The following is a 14,932-nucleotide window of genomic DNA, read 5'->3' on the forward strand; positions in this document are numbered from 1 at the left end:
CATATCATAAGACCTTTAATATTCAGTCAGGCCTGGACTTGATTTTTTTAATGAGAAGATTATTGATCATACTGTCCTTATTGTAGGCTTGTCAGGCCGTTTACTGTATATGTGATGAGCTGTAGCTGTCTCCACTTGCAACCTGACACTAATGGTTACCTCGGCAACAGACGCTGCTTTGTTGTGATCCTGCATCATTCATGAAGATCAGCTCATCAAACAGGTAAGACACTTTCCCTTTTCGTGTTTGTGGTGGCATACGTTTAATCTCGAATTACGTATACGCACTTTTAAGTCATCCACTACTCCGCTAGTTTATAGTATTCGTCCAGCACTTTGCTGTTTCAGGTGAAAGACACAAGAAAACTGAGCGTCTGATCTTTTGTCTTGTAGGATGGAAGACTGTGTGCATTTGGTCTGTGAGCTACTCGGCATACAGGAGGATGATGAGGTTGGCATGGAGATGATATGTTCACTCTACACTAACATCTTCCTCATCTCCACAAATCTAGAGGACACAAAGAGAGCCGTTTCACAGGTGAATGCGTTACTCAACAGTTTCATAACCTTGTGCAGAAATAAAGTTGTGTGTGATGTCTGACATCACTGATGTGTTGATGATGTGTTCAGGTCAGAGGTGAGAATGGAGGATCATGTTTAGCCAGAAGCGTTCTGCATGTTCTCTTAGTGATGGAGAGGCAACGTGAGACGAGAGAAGAGGTATTTTTAAATTGCATTCTCTATGTACAGTATATATTTATCATTTAGGGTGAGGCCTTCTTTTGTGGTACACTAAATTGATATAAACCTATTTATTACGTCTAATTTTTGCTACTTAACTACACTCTCAAAATTCTGGTTTGTTTTTGACCCATAGGTCAAACCAAAGGTTGGGTTTTGTCCATTTTTATACCAACCATGTGTTAAAGATAACCCAGCATTTATTTTTGTAATCTTTGATTGTTTCTTACAATTTGAGCTTGATTCTCAACTGGACATGAATCTTTTTCGTGATTTTTAGCGATGTTTGGTCTTGGAAGCAAGTTGAAAATCATGTGACGATTAAGTTAGTGACCTTGTGTCTTCTGTAGTTATACTGGGATCTTCAAATGTTAAAAGCTGGTAGAATCGACTGTACGCTCAAACACAACACACAATCACCAACAATCAGCTACCGGCCCAAACTAAAGGTACAAACTGACATCATTTCTGATTTTTTTTTAATTTATGATAGAATATTTATATATTTGATATATTATAAAAGATGTAAGATTTGGTTAACGCAACATATGAATGGTTTTTAGATCTCTAAATTTGCAATGTCAAATAAAAATATACTGTAAACGTATTTCAGTTATACTATTTCAGCTCCATTGTACTCTTCTGATAAACTTTAATTTTGTATTGTGCCACTGCAAAAATCATTCAATTTCTACTTCTTAAGTTGCTTTTTAATAAAGATTTGAAGTGTTTGCTAAATGAATGTATGTAAATGTATTGACTGTGAGCCATTGCTTCTAATTGTTCTTTTAGGAGCAGGACACCGAGCAGTTTAATATCTTGTGTCTTCAGAACAAAGCCAAGAGACTTTACGTCAGGTCACTTTCATTCACATGCTCACAATCATTTCTGATGAATTTATAATATATTCACAACGTTATCTCCCGCATCCAGGCTCGTTCTTGACGGTGTTTGGACTCTGCTACCATCTTCGTCCCACAGTAAAGTCAATATGAAACAGGGCAGCATGTGTCTCAACAGTGAGGACGTCCTGCAACTCCTGCGCTATAAATATGACATCATCAAAGAGCGACTGTATCGAGAGATGCTACAGGATGAGTACGGTGAGAGACAATCATGGGTGACGTGGAAATATTCCGAGTGTGTTCCCTTGAATGTTTTTATTTTTTATTTTTATTAAAGGCATGGTTTGGTGGGACTCTATGTCACCATGGCAACAGATTGAGTGTGTATGTGAACTGGGGGCATCTGTAGAACAAGCTTACAGACGAAGGGACTGGCTCAAAATGTGTGGGCTGCCAGGGGCCCTCCGGTGCTACAGGTGCAAATTCTGACTAATACCTGTTTGAGACCTGCAAGTAAATGTGCTTGGCTTGTTTTCATACATGTAATGTTTACTCTCACATGTCTTTTAGCCAGTAAGTCATTTAAAAATGCATCACTGACACTCGTGGCTTTATTTCTGATGTATTTGGTAGGAGTTGTTCTTCAGTGGACCTGCGGGGGTGTCTTAAAACAAGAGATCAAGCGTGGTCATCTCAACCGAAAGAACAGGCTTGGACTGCTATCATCTACCTGTCTGAACTGGAGTCTAGTCATCAAGAAGAGAAGGAGTCTCTCACCGCTCTCATTCACAGGTTGATGTGTGAATTGGTTGAGAAAAAATGATGATTGGCTAAGAGCTTTAATAGGTCAAAGGTCAACAAGGTTTAGGCCAGAAACATACTTAAAGCAAGTTGTTATCTATAAAATTGTGTGAATTGCTCATTGGTCACAGAGTGGAACAGGAATCTTTGCGTGTCATTTATCTGAGTATGTGTGTCGCTGTACGGAGAGCCGAGAGAGAAAATCAGTCCCGCACTGCGCTGCTGGTCGCCAGACAACACTGGCACAGATGGTAAGTGTTAAAACGTCCGTGGTTACATTCCATGACTCACTCGTGACCCACCCGCATGCTTTCGCTCGAAAGTTTGCAAGCTCAAACTAAACCCACCTTTTGTTTAGGCCCTTTATGAGAGGCTCTGTCAGCCAAGAACTCGCTGGGATTTGGCTGCAAGAACATGTAGATCCCACTGCAGGACAACAACAGAGCAGGAAAACAGGAAGCTGTATACAACAGGTTATTACACATAAGCACAAGCGTTGTAGGAAAGTTCGCTCAAAACGGAAATTCGGTCATCATTTATTTATTCACCCTAATGTTATTCCAAGCCCGTATGGCTTTCTTTTCTTTGTGAAACACAAAAGAAGATATTTCGAGAAATGTCTCAGTGTCCATGCGATGGAATTCATTGGGGTCCGTTGTTGTTTGGTTGTGTTCTGCAGAAGAAAGCAAGCCATACATGGTTGGAATGACATGAGCATTAGTAAATGAAAGAAATTATTTTTGTTCTTTCCCATCAGGCTGTGCTGCAGTTGCTGGTTCTGTGTCAGGAGCAGGAAAGGAATCGATTGGTGGAAATTTTGCACAGTGTTTCCAAAAATGACCTCCAAGGACCGAGAAGTAACAGTTAAGCAATTATTACACGTCATTCCAAACCAATGCATCTTCAGTCAAACACAAGGACATGTAATAGTTTTACAATTTTGCTTTTTTATATGAAAGTAAATGGCATTCTTTTATGTGAATGAAATGGCATTCTTAAAGGGACAATTCACCCCAAAATAAAAAAACATCTGTCATCATTCACCTTTATGCCCTTCAAGACCTATGACTTGTTCTTAAAGATGGGGTAACATGCTATTTCATGCATTCAGACTTCTTTACACTGTTAAACGTGATGGCTTCTCATGCTTAACATAATCTACTTGTTAAAAAACCAGTTGGACGTATGACGTAGTATTTCTGTGCTCGATACACTCCCCCGGCACTTTTATAAGTCTGGATCCCTGCTTTGTGACAGGGATCCTATTCCTTTTATTGGCCATTGTCCCGGAAAAGCACGCCCACGAGTCATCCACCGAGCGAAAGACCACACACGAGCGTGAGAGAAAAACCACGCGTCAACAGCCATCGTGAGAAAGAGCAGCACGCCCATCAATGCCGCTTCACTCGGCTGACGGAAGTTTAGCTGTGTTTAAATAACGCTGGATTTGGAGATCGTTTGGAAAATGGCGCGATCCCATCGCTAAAAGATGCCGGACACGAACCGCATGCGGTAAATCATGTGCCTGTGTTTTGTTGGCAATCGGCGCGCACGTGCATAATGTAAACAACACGAAGGGATTAATGCGATGATGTGTTGTGTGCCCGTGCTGTAATTCTGTCCCCCCTGCCCGCCTCCAGCAGCTCGTCTTTTTACGGAAATAATCGTACAGCTGTATCTCTCTTTTAAAAATTTGATCAAACTAAATACTCTTCGAAGATACGACGTATGCAATACTACTCTATAGGTACTCAAGATTAATATGAGATTGGCAGCAACTGCGTGTGTTGCCCCATCTTTAAGTTCAACACAAAAGCTTTTTTAGTTTGGGGTGATCTATCCGTTTAACATCTCCTGTGTTTTACTGAAGAAAAAATTTATAGCATAAGGGTGAGTAAATGGTCATTTTGGGTGATGCCATGCATTGATGTCATTAGTTTGACCATTTCTGGTTTTCATTAAACATGTTTGTGTGTTTGTGCCTTTAAGACGTGGCAGATGCAGATGACCAGAGCTGTGTGTCCAGACTACATCAAATAAAAGTCTCTCAGCAGGAAGCACAGGGCTCTAATACTGCACCACTTGCCCCAGGGTGTTCTGGGATAGATGTCTCATGGGGCGAATGTGCCGTGCATTTACTGACTCAGCTTACACAAGCACATGAAGATGAGACCTGGGACGTTTTACACTCACTGCAAGATCTGGTGAATCTCAAAAACATTCATTTATCATGTTTATGTTCATGCATTTTCGGCAAATACATCTATGTATTTTTTATTTGTTTGTTTTCTTTGGGATTCAAACCCATGCTCTGCCAAATGAGCTTCAGGAATACTTCATATAAAAGTCATTTATTTAGTCACATATTCTTTTACCATAGCCCTCTTATTATGTGTATAAATAAATATCTCCTCTTCTTAGGAACTTGGGGGTCTTTTGAGTCTACTGCACAAATATGAGACAAAGCTACACATACCCGCGTTCAACAACCTGCGGGAAGTTTTACAGTCATGTGCACCCATCCAATCCACCATCCAGCCAAACATGGTGAGATTACAAAACTAGCAAAATAACAGAACTTAGAAAAGGTTTTTAATGAGAGGATGAGAGAGTAACTGTGTCTAATGTATTTTTAAGGAGAGAGAGAGAGCTGAATATCTCCAGGCAAGATCACTGGACAGTGAACAAGGACTCTGTACTGGTAGATGCCAAACATTCATACAAGCCCTTTTAATGCTTGCCTTTTGCCTTCTTCAAACATGTCAGTCTGTTGTCATTTATTTTTATAACTTCACAATTCCGTGCATAGTTCCATAATAATTTAGTAAATATAAACATGTCTCAAATGAAAAAAACAAACTTTTTGTTATGTGGTGTTTCTGTGTTTTCAGGATGTGGCATGGCTTTAGATCCCGAAGACACGCCATATTTAGAGATTCTGTGTGTCAGAGACCCAAGAGATGAGGCGGGGGTGATGGAGATGAGGGATGAAGAAAGAGCGAGAAGAGAGAAAGTCATTGAGAGCAGAGAAAACAATGAGGAGATTTCAGTAGAGAAACAGAACTCTCTGATCGCATTGGCCTGGAGCACATCAGCGCATGGACATGAGCAGACTCAGGTACACTTATTTGGTCTGACTTGATTGTGTGCAATACGGGGGCTCCGCAGGGGACGGTCTTGTCTCCGTTCCTTTTTACCATCTATACTGCAGACTTTATGTCCAGCTCAGCAACTTGTTACCTACAGAAGTTCTCTGATGCCATCGTCGGCTTGATCACGGATGGTGATGACAGGGAGTACAGCGAAATGGTCCAGGATTTTGTGGACTGGTGCCATAAGAACTGCCTCCGGATAAATGCGGAGAAAACCAAAGAGATGGTGGTAGATTTCCGTAGGAAAAAAGATCTTTCACTACCTTTAGTGAATATCCAGGGAAAGGACATTGAGAGAGTGCAGTCTCATAAATATCTGGGTGTTCATCTGAATAATAAACTTGTTTGGACAGATAATACGGATGCAATTTATAAGAAGGGGAAGAGCAGACTCTTCCTGTTGAGGAGATTGAGGTCTTTTGGAATACGGGGAGTCCTATTGAAGACCTTTTTTGACTCTGTGGTTGCCTCAGTTATATTTTATGGAGTGGTTTGCTGGTGTGGCAGCATTTCTACTGCAGATGGGAAGAGATTGGACAAATTGATCAGAAAGGCCAGCTCAGTCATGGGGATGTCTCTGGACACAGTACATGAGGTGGGAGAAAGGAGAATGGTTGTCAAGCAATCATCCTTGATGACGAACGACTCCCATCCACTTTATGAAACAGTCTTATCCCTGAGAAGCTCCTTCAGTAACAGATTGTTACATCCCAAATGTCTGAAGGAGCTTTTCTCCCAACTGCAGTTAGACTTTACAATCAGAGCTGCCCTCAGTAAAATCCTAGCGCTAGTGTGTTATTTGTTTGATAGAGTTATTACTGTTATCATTATTGTTTCTATATTTGCACTTTTCTGTTTTTTGCTGCTATAGCACTGAAATGTCCCCACTGTGGGACAAATAAAGGTTTATCTTATTTTATCTTAAGAGTTTCATATACACCCTGTTTGCATGTGAAAATTATGACCTTATCACTGTAAAAAAATCGGTAAAAAATATATCGTAAAAATACGGTTTTAATGTTTTCTTGTAAATTTGCAGTCTTTTTCTGTAATTGAATGTTTTTTTTCTGTATTAAAAAAAATCCTGTTAAAAAAACAGAAATTTTCTAACAGCTGGCACATCAAAAACATACAAAAAAGAAAAAAGAATTCCCGTAAAAGTTTTTCATGTTTTCTTGTAAATTTGCAGTCTTTTTCTGTAATTTCTACGGTTTCTGGCCGTGTTTCAAAAATACTCTATAAATCTGTAAAGAAAAGTAACAGTAAAATTACAGTGTACTAATTGCAAATAACAAAATGTTTTTTCTTGCAGGAAGTGACCTCAGCTGTACAGGAAGTGAAGCCAGACACTAGAATAAAGCACGAGAGATCTGCGAACACAGTTCAGAACGGTGTAAATATTCCTAACACAACTCCACATGAAGTGAATCTATTTACACACCTGGAAAACAAAAGCCCAGTCTCACTCCAACCAAGAGCCGAAGAAACACAGACAGAGATTCAGACTCAAACCACACAAGACCATCCAGGGTTCATTGCTGTAAGAATCTTACATTAGTAATACATAATAAACAGTGTTGGGTGTAACTAGTTGCTAAGTAATTAGTTACTGTAATTAAATTACTTTTCCCTTGAACAAGTAAAGTATGGGATTACTCTAATTTTTTCTGTAATTTAATTACAGTTATTTTTGATGTAATTAAACTAAATACTTTGTGTAATATACTGTATGTGTGTGCAATAGTGGAACTGACATCAAAATTCTAATTCTAATTTAAAAATCCATGTTTTAATGTATAATTCTCGCATTTGTAATACTTTGGTCTGTTAATAATAATACTTTATGTTGTTTTATATTATTTATTTGAATGAACTAAAAGAGTCGTTTCATGTCTATCCTTGAATCAGTTCTAACCAAGGTTTACATTTAGTCATTTAGCAGGTTGATGTAGGATATAGAAAGTAATTAGTAATTAGTAATTAAATACTTTTTGGAGAGAGTCATTTGTACAGTAATCTAATTACACTATTGAATATGTAATTAGTAACTAGTAATTCATTACTTTTTCAGAGTAACTTACCCAACACTGATAATAAACCTACAAACTCTTGTGCTGTAGGCATTCTCGTTCTCATGGATGCTTGTTTTAACCAGGATGAAAACCAAAAGGAAGATGTCGGAGATCAACAGCACACAATCCAACCTCTCACTGACCATCAACCCATCACAACACAATCCACTGACACAACAGACACCAGCATGCCGCCAGCAAGCACACAGTCCACAGATCAGGAGCAGTCACACACATGGGATGCCCGTGAGATGGAGACGTCACAGCAGCAGGAGCAGAGGAGGGAGGAGGAGACGGATGAGAGAGGAGGTGAAGAACAGCAGCTACAGCGGGAGACCACCATGCGTTGTCTAGTGAACATCCAGAGGAGAGCAGAGAGGCGCTGGAAACGTGACCGAGACAGACAACTACTGAGAGTCAGTCCAGCAATACATAAAGAGCATTTTATCAACATTATGTCGTCGCTAAACCTTATAAAAACATTTGTATAAAAATGTTACTCCCACATTGTTAGTGAAATGTTTAAGACCTTCAGAAATAACGTGTTTCATAACTTGACAGAAATGTTAACAAAATGTTCTTACAACATATTTGTGTTAGCTTAAATTGTAGACTATTCGTGACTGTTTCTTATCAGGTTCAGGAGCGACTGGCAATCGTGCAGAGTCGGAAGGCCGATGAGGATCTGTTGGGTCTGACGCATCTAACCGACACACTACGACAGGTACAGATAAAAACATTTTTTTATGTTTTTCTACACCTTTTGATCTAAATGCGTATACTGGAGGATCTGAAATATGTTTCGTTTGGTTTCTTTCATTACAAATCTACATGATGGAATGTTCTAGGAGGACGAGCAACAACAGAAAACGTTAGTAAGAGAGAAACTCGAGCAGATGAGGAGAGAGCGCTCGTGCATTCTTCAGACCCGACGAGAGAGGTAACGTACATTCGTACAACATTATACAGGTCACTCCCACGAAAACCACTGAAGCATCATTTAAAACATAATTCGGTAACACAAAAAATGATCACAATAAACAATTGTTCCTACCTTTCACAAAGCAAAATTTTAACATAGAAATTGTTTATTTGTTTATTGCTTTTCTACTTAAATTCTCATTACCATTACACGTCCCGACTTGTCTAGATGCATTATATGTTGTAATTTAAAAAGAACAAAATTAAATCCTGGAAAAAAACAATTGTTGGATGTATACTAGATGTTCTCAAATGACAAATTATAATTGACAAAATATAATAAAAATGAAGAAACGGTGGGAAAAAGAAGTGTCCATAACTGGTATTCTCATCCTCCGTAACATTTTTAAAGGACACACACAAATATATTTACATTAAGTTTGATTTTATGTGCAGCAACACATCTACCATTACCTTTCAAATGGCCACCAGGTTAACAGATTATTTTATATTTTTAGTTAAAAGCTTAATATTCTCTTTTCACGCTGTGTGCACGACTTTTTCATTCTTATTACCCAAGTAGTTTTCCACATTTAAAAAATGTTACATATATAATTCTCAACTAAAATATACTTCATTAATGTCTTATGTATGATAAATAAAAACTTGCTTAGGCATTATAGCTACGTTTTTTTTTAGCAAAGCATGCTATAGGATTGACAGTTTTCAATGTATTAAATGGTTACGAGAATTTTTAAGGCCTTCTTTTGTAAAAAAAAAAAAAGTGATCAACTCCAAGTTGAACGGCATACCTCATTTTAATTAATAAAAAGGAAATTTGTTGCTACGAGTGTTTTTAAGAAAATCATGTTTGACATCTTTAAACAAAGCTTTCGTAAATAAACCCATACTGATCCATTCCCAAAACCTGCCATCCTTTACTCACAAGTTTGTGGATTTAAAACCAACTTTCTTGACCAGAGGCTCCACTTTACACAAGGAACAAAAATGTATACCATAAAAGTGGTTCTGTAATGTGTCTTCTATTTCAAGTCATACGAGAAGTAATATCGACTACTTTAATGGTTTTGGTTCTGTCCATATTTGAAAAATATGCTATAGTTTCTAAAAGAGAACAAGAATATAAGATAAGCTCTTTGTTTTGGGTTTACAGAAACACCACTGGCTTTAAAGAGCTCATCGCACCCACTGCTCAACGCATGGCGGAAACCGAAGAACGCCATTAATGCTCAAATCTCCAACGCCACCCAACATATATTGTACATACATCACAGAGCACACTACAAACATTTATCAACTTTATTCATGTTTGAGCACGAACGTAACTGTGATTCAATAATAGCAACTTTTATAGGCAATGTGTTTCCTTGTTGTCCCCCCCATCGATCTATAGTAGTGCTTACAATGCATGCACACATTGGCTGTTGATCATGTTGTGTTTCTTTGGCAAAACTAGAGGAAATGCATGACTTTGTATGTATATTCCAGAACATGAGCACGGTAAAACACGTTAAAATCTTGATTCTTTTCAATCTTTATTTAATCAATCACACTTTTTCGATAAGCGTTTTCACTGTGGCCCACGTGCGAGTGTTTCACTTTTAAGTCTTCCATCAAAAAGAAACAAGTATTATAGACTTCTTACGTAACAGCGCAGGATGACTGGCGAGCATATAATGAAACACAACTGAATATTTTATTGAACTTCAGGAAACTCCACATTATCTCGGTCTCTTAACAGATTTGTGCGTGCGTTACTTGCAACTTAAACAACAAAGTCTGCCCTCTCCACCAACATCAACGTTTATATATTCGGAGAGCATATATACTGTGAAAGTCTACAATGGAAATGATAGTGACGAATAAATTATTTTGCTTTGTCTTTTGTTATGCTTGAAGTCTGTTCTTTGTGTGTTTGTTTATGTGTGTGTGTGTTAAATTGTAGACTGCAGGTAAATGATGTCAGTGCATGCGTGTTATCATTATAGTCTTACTATTGTGTGTGTGTGTGTGTTCGGTTCACTACATGGTGTGAAGAATGATTGACGGGGGATCTGTCCAACAACAGGGGATCTTAACACTCCCCAAAACAATTCGTAAGAAATCAGGGATTACTGGTGGGCGCACTGCACCCCCGGTCCATGTGGACCGCCCTCCTCATCGGAGCTGTCGTTGTAAGCTTCACGGCGGTGACCGCCAGACGACCCCTGGCTGAGATCAAAGTCCTGCAAATCCACCTCCTCGGCATCAGCTGAGATGACAGGAACTTCTGAACGTGACGGCAACAGATCCTCCAACTCCTGCGTGAAGACACATTCAGACACTATTAAGTGTACTTCAGCCAATGACAACATCACAGTTCCGAACCAGGTAACAAGTGTTTATCGAAAAAGCATTTGAAACATTTTTGCATTAGTCAGGGCAATCCCAGAATGCATTGCAACACGCGCAAGTATAAAAAGCAGATATTTCAAGGAAATATGAGCATTTTAATCAAGACCAAAAATTGTTGAATAAATAAATAAAATCATCTTTTTAACAGTTATCTATCTATTGAAATTTAATACCGCGCCGCTGCATGTGTTTAGAAAACATACCGTTAGTTTCTCTGTGCTTATCCAGCCGTTGTCTGGAAACTGCACGTCGAACTTGATGTACAGATCTCCCTTCTCGAAGGGGTTTCTGTACTGAGGCATTCCTTCCCCCCGGACGACCCTTATGGAACCTGACAACACAACAGCATCATCACAACACTTCATAGAAAAATCAACCCACATTTACTTACAGTTTGACTCACCTGGCTCTATGACTTTTCCAGGAGGATTTTTGATGACAAGATGTCGTCCGTCGAGGTGCGTGAGCATGAACTGAAATCCACAGAGCGCCTCCACAAGACCAATCCTGTGGGATATGTGGAGGTCGCTGCCATCCCGGCGGAATACCTGTACAACACGAGCACAACACGTGACGCTGATTTGCTTACAGCATTTCCAATTGTTAACCACTGATCTAATATTGCCAGACTTTGGCTTTCAACAAAAAGGTTTGACTTGTTAGGAGGAGCTAGATCGCCCGTGAAAATCCAAAAGCAGTCTCAAAAACATTTGTGTCCAGAACTAAGCACTCATGAGCAAAGAAGCCCAAATTTCAAATTCATTTCTCTGTGGGGTCTTGTGCCAGCAGGGTCTATCTGAAATGGACTTTAATCTCTTATGTGTCCTTTAAAATTCAATACCAGCGCATGAACCTTAGCAGCTCCTGTGACTGGTTTCTTGAAAGAGTTGATCATAGCATTGACCAAAAGTGGACCGATAAAAACCAGCTAAACCTTAACTTCCGAAAAATACCCAACTACCCAATCAGAGAATGATTTTAGCCCATTTTTGTACCCAATGAACCTCACGTTGTGTCTCACCTCATGCTCCTTCTCCTGCAGGACCAATATGATGTCTCCAGGTTCCGTGTTGGGCGACTGATCTGCCTCTCCACTAAATGTGATCTTCTGTCCGTGTCTCATGCCTTTATCCACGTGCACCTCCAAGACCTTCACCTCTTTAGACACTTTCCGGCCGTCGCACTCTTTGCAGCGGTCTTTCTCACTGATCACCTCCCCTGCAAACAGGAACTGCCGTCAAAGCGTCGACAACGTACTTAAAACCAGCTCGATAGAAAAACAACAGGTAGTGTTGAATATATACCCTCTCCATTGCAGTCCGTGCACACAGACTGCATCTGCTGAACCATGCCAGGGGCCAACTGTCTGATCAAGATCCGCATGCCACGACCCCTACATGTGACACACTTCTGCACCGCTCCCGTTTTACCTCCTTGACTGAGGATGTGATACAGAGAAAATAAGAGGTATTTTGGACAAAATCCACAGCAGCTGAATACTTTTATAGCCCTGAAAACATTAAATACTCACCCATTGCAGGCACTACAGAGTACATTCTTGCTGAGCTGTAGTTTGGTAGTTTTCCCATTGTATATGTCTTCCAAAGACACTCTGTAAAAGTGTAAAAAAAAACATTTCAGAATCTTCGGCAGACATATGTTAAAGGAAAACTTCACACGAAAAAAGTTTTTTTATCATTTACTCACCATCATGTCATTCCAAACATGAATTTCTTTCAAAGGCAGAACACAAAAGAAGATATTTTGAAGAAAGTTGGTAACCAAACATCACTGGTCCCCATTGACTTCCACTATATGGACACAAAACCACTGGGACATTTCTCAAAATATCTTCTGTTGTGTTCCACAGATGAACTAACGAATGGGAAACAACCCATAAAATAGGGTGAGTGGATGAAAAACTGGTCAAATCTTTAAAAACACTACACACCCTCACCCTACATGTAAAATAGGTCAGACACAGAACAGTCATCCTTTTTAACCTGATTCTTGGCGCAGGTAACGATGGAGGTCTTGTTTTAAGCATCACTCACTTTAGCGGGTGTATCATGTCCTCTCCTCTCCGTCTGCCCCCATTTCTGCTCCTGCTGCTCTGGCCTCCCATAAAGCCGAACAGACCTCCACCAAAGATGTGAGAGAAGATATCCTCCATCCCGGCTCCGCCACCGCCCCCCTCACGCAAGCCCTGCTCTCCATACCGGTCGTAAAGCTCCTTCTTCTCCGGGTTCGTCAAAACCTCATACGCAAAACTGATCTCCTTAAACTAACACACATGGTCAAAATTTTAATCATTTTAATTATGGCAACACACTTATGTGTCTATTAAAGGAGTTATATCATTAAAAACAGTCTCCGGTCTTGCTATATAAAATCCAAGAGTTTTGTAAACATCCTGTGAAGTGAAAACGTCCTTCACACCATTTTCGATCTCAGAAGAAAACTAAAATCAATGTACAATATGACCTCTTTAAAATAAGTCCTTACCTTGTCACCTGCATTAGGGTTCTTATCAGGGTGGTATTCTTTTGCTAACTTCCGGTATGCCTGAAAATAAAATCACAAAAATAGGACAAATGATTTTTTTTACAATTTTTGGTACTAAGCAGAAACTAACTTGTTTTTCTCTGCTGAATATATAAATCTTCAATAGCAGTTTTGTAATCTATTGCATGATAATAACTTTTAATAAACTAATTATAATAAACTAATTATTTTCAGTAGTTCAACCTACAATAAAAATAATTTAATTCATTTTATCATTTAATCACCATCATGTCATTCCAGACCTTTATAATGCAGGTAACCAAACAACATTCGCCCCATCGACTTTCATTGTGTTCCACAGAAGAAAGTGTCATATACAGGAGGAACAACAGTTGGGTGAATAAATGGTGACAGAATTTTTATATAACGACAAACGTAAAAACAAAGCCAACATGAACACCATGATGATTTATGTATCAATGCTACGTGTTCACCTTCAAACAAAGGGGCTTTGGACAATAACATGTGGGTGTACACATGTAAAATAGCCTAAAATGGGAGAGTGATAATAAAGGACCACGTGAACCCAACACTGCACATCAGATACTGACTCAAATTCAGCAAAGCATCAGGTAAGACAACTCTTTAAATGCCCATTTAACGTTAGCCATTAATGTTGCTGAACTGCACGAGGAAGCACCTTTAGCTGTCTTCCGCACCTGGCAGCTAGATGCTCTCAAACAAAGCCATTGCGTAAACATTGTTGTTGACGCTTATGTCTAAAAACAGCCCGCAAACGACATATTGACCATGAATCGTACAAATCTCCATGAAAACGTCCATCGTCAACACAAGGCCGCGCTAGAGGATCTGAGCAGTATGCATACTGCAAAACACGCAGCATCCCAAGTCACGCGCACCTCTGATTTCTGTAAGATACGAGGCTATAGCCCGAAGGGAGCGTTTGTACCTTTTTCAGCTCGTTTTCGGTGGCCGACGGAGACACGCCGAGAAGGTCGTACAGTTTTGTGTCTGCAACGTTCGCCATGTCTGCAGACCGGTGCGGCAGCTGCGCGAGGAGGAGCGGAGAGAGAGGAAAGCCGGGTGCGAGACGTCACGTGCGCGCCGCCGTGACTGAGCAATGCGCGAGCTCGCTCCTGCGCCACTTTGACAAACACATAACACGTTTTGTATTGTTGTTTTTTTAATATGGTATCATAAAATACATCCTTTTTTAAACAATTTGTGTGACAAATTCAAATGTTTTGCCTCACTTTATTTATTAGTTAATTATTTATTCGTACGAAAAATAAAGTACGCATGGAGTATACTACACTTTGTTTATGTATACTGCAGTATTCTGTAGTATTAACTATAGTGAATTGATAAACTGTAGTGAATAATGTAGTACACTTACTAAGGTTCAAAAGCATTATTGTATAGGATGTAGTTTACTATAGTAAATACTTAAGTGTACTAC

The 14,932-nt window shown here is 39.5% G+C and overlaps 3 protein-coding genes across 4 annotated transcripts in view; 2 read left to right on the top strand and 1 right to left on the bottom strand.

Annotated features, from left to right (window-relative positions):
* The window catches only part of kcp (kielin cysteine rich BMP regulator), a 30,464-nt gene extending 30,267 nt beyond the window's left edge, over positions 1 to 197 (top strand). Inside the window, exon 51 of the mRNA XM_057347418.1 lies at positions 87 to 197. The gene's annotated coding sequence lies outside the window, so the exon portion shown is untranslated. The remainder of the gene's footprint in view (positions 1 to 86) is intronic.
* LOC130562441 (uncharacterized) lies at positions 89 to 10,435 on the top strand. Of its 2 annotated transcripts, XM_057347420.1 has the most exons (20): positions 89 to 223; positions 394 to 538; positions 631 to 720; positions 1,092 to 1,190; positions 1,534 to 1,598; positions 1,675 to 1,844; positions 1,924 to 2,062; positions 2,220 to 2,378; positions 2,519 to 2,638; positions 2,746 to 2,860; positions 3,145 to 3,250; positions 4,377 to 4,591; positions 4,809 to 4,934; positions 5,025 to 5,088; positions 5,279 to 5,505; positions 6,852 to 7,079; positions 7,695 to 8,027; positions 8,249 to 8,335; positions 8,460 to 8,551; positions 9,707 to 10,435. In XM_057347420.1, exons 1-20 carry the CDS (start codon positions 201 to 203, stop codon positions 9,777 to 9,779), a joined length of 2,676 nt encoding a protein of 891 aa, XP_057203403.1. In that variant the 5' UTR covers positions 89 to 200; the 3' UTR covers positions 9,780 to 10,435. The 2 variants fall into 2 exon arrangements, 1 of the variants encoding a protein (XP_057203403.1); XR_008963950.1 differs by lacking the exons at positions 8,460 to 8,551; positions 9,707 to 10,435 and having other exon boundaries at positions 7,660 to 8,027.
* dnaja2b (DnaJ heat shock protein family (Hsp40) member A2b) lies at positions 9,883 to 14,567 on the bottom strand. The gene is made up of 9 exons (XM_057347424.1): positions 14,423 to 14,567; positions 13,453 to 13,512; positions 13,002 to 13,231; positions 12,479 to 12,559; positions 12,252 to 12,385; positions 11,969 to 12,165; positions 11,351 to 11,495; positions 11,151 to 11,278; positions 9,883 to 10,853 (listed from the first exon to the last, which is right to left on the bottom strand). The coding sequence occupies exons 1-9, from the start codon at positions 14,498 to 14,500 to the stop codon at positions 10,665 to 10,667; spliced, it is 1,242 nt and encodes a 413-aa protein (XP_057203407.1). The 5' UTR covers positions 14,501 to 14,567; the 3' UTR covers positions 9,883 to 10,664.
* Positions 14,568 to 14,932: the final 365 nt, after the last annotated feature.

This window comes from Triplophysa rosa, linkage group LG12 (assembly GCF_024868665.1).
Source record: "Triplophysa rosa linkage group LG12, Trosa_1v2, whole genome shotgun sequence".
In the NCBI taxonomy this organism is placed as follows: domain Eukaryota; kingdom Metazoa; phylum Chordata; class Actinopteri; order Cypriniformes; family Nemacheilidae; genus Triplophysa; species Triplophysa rosa.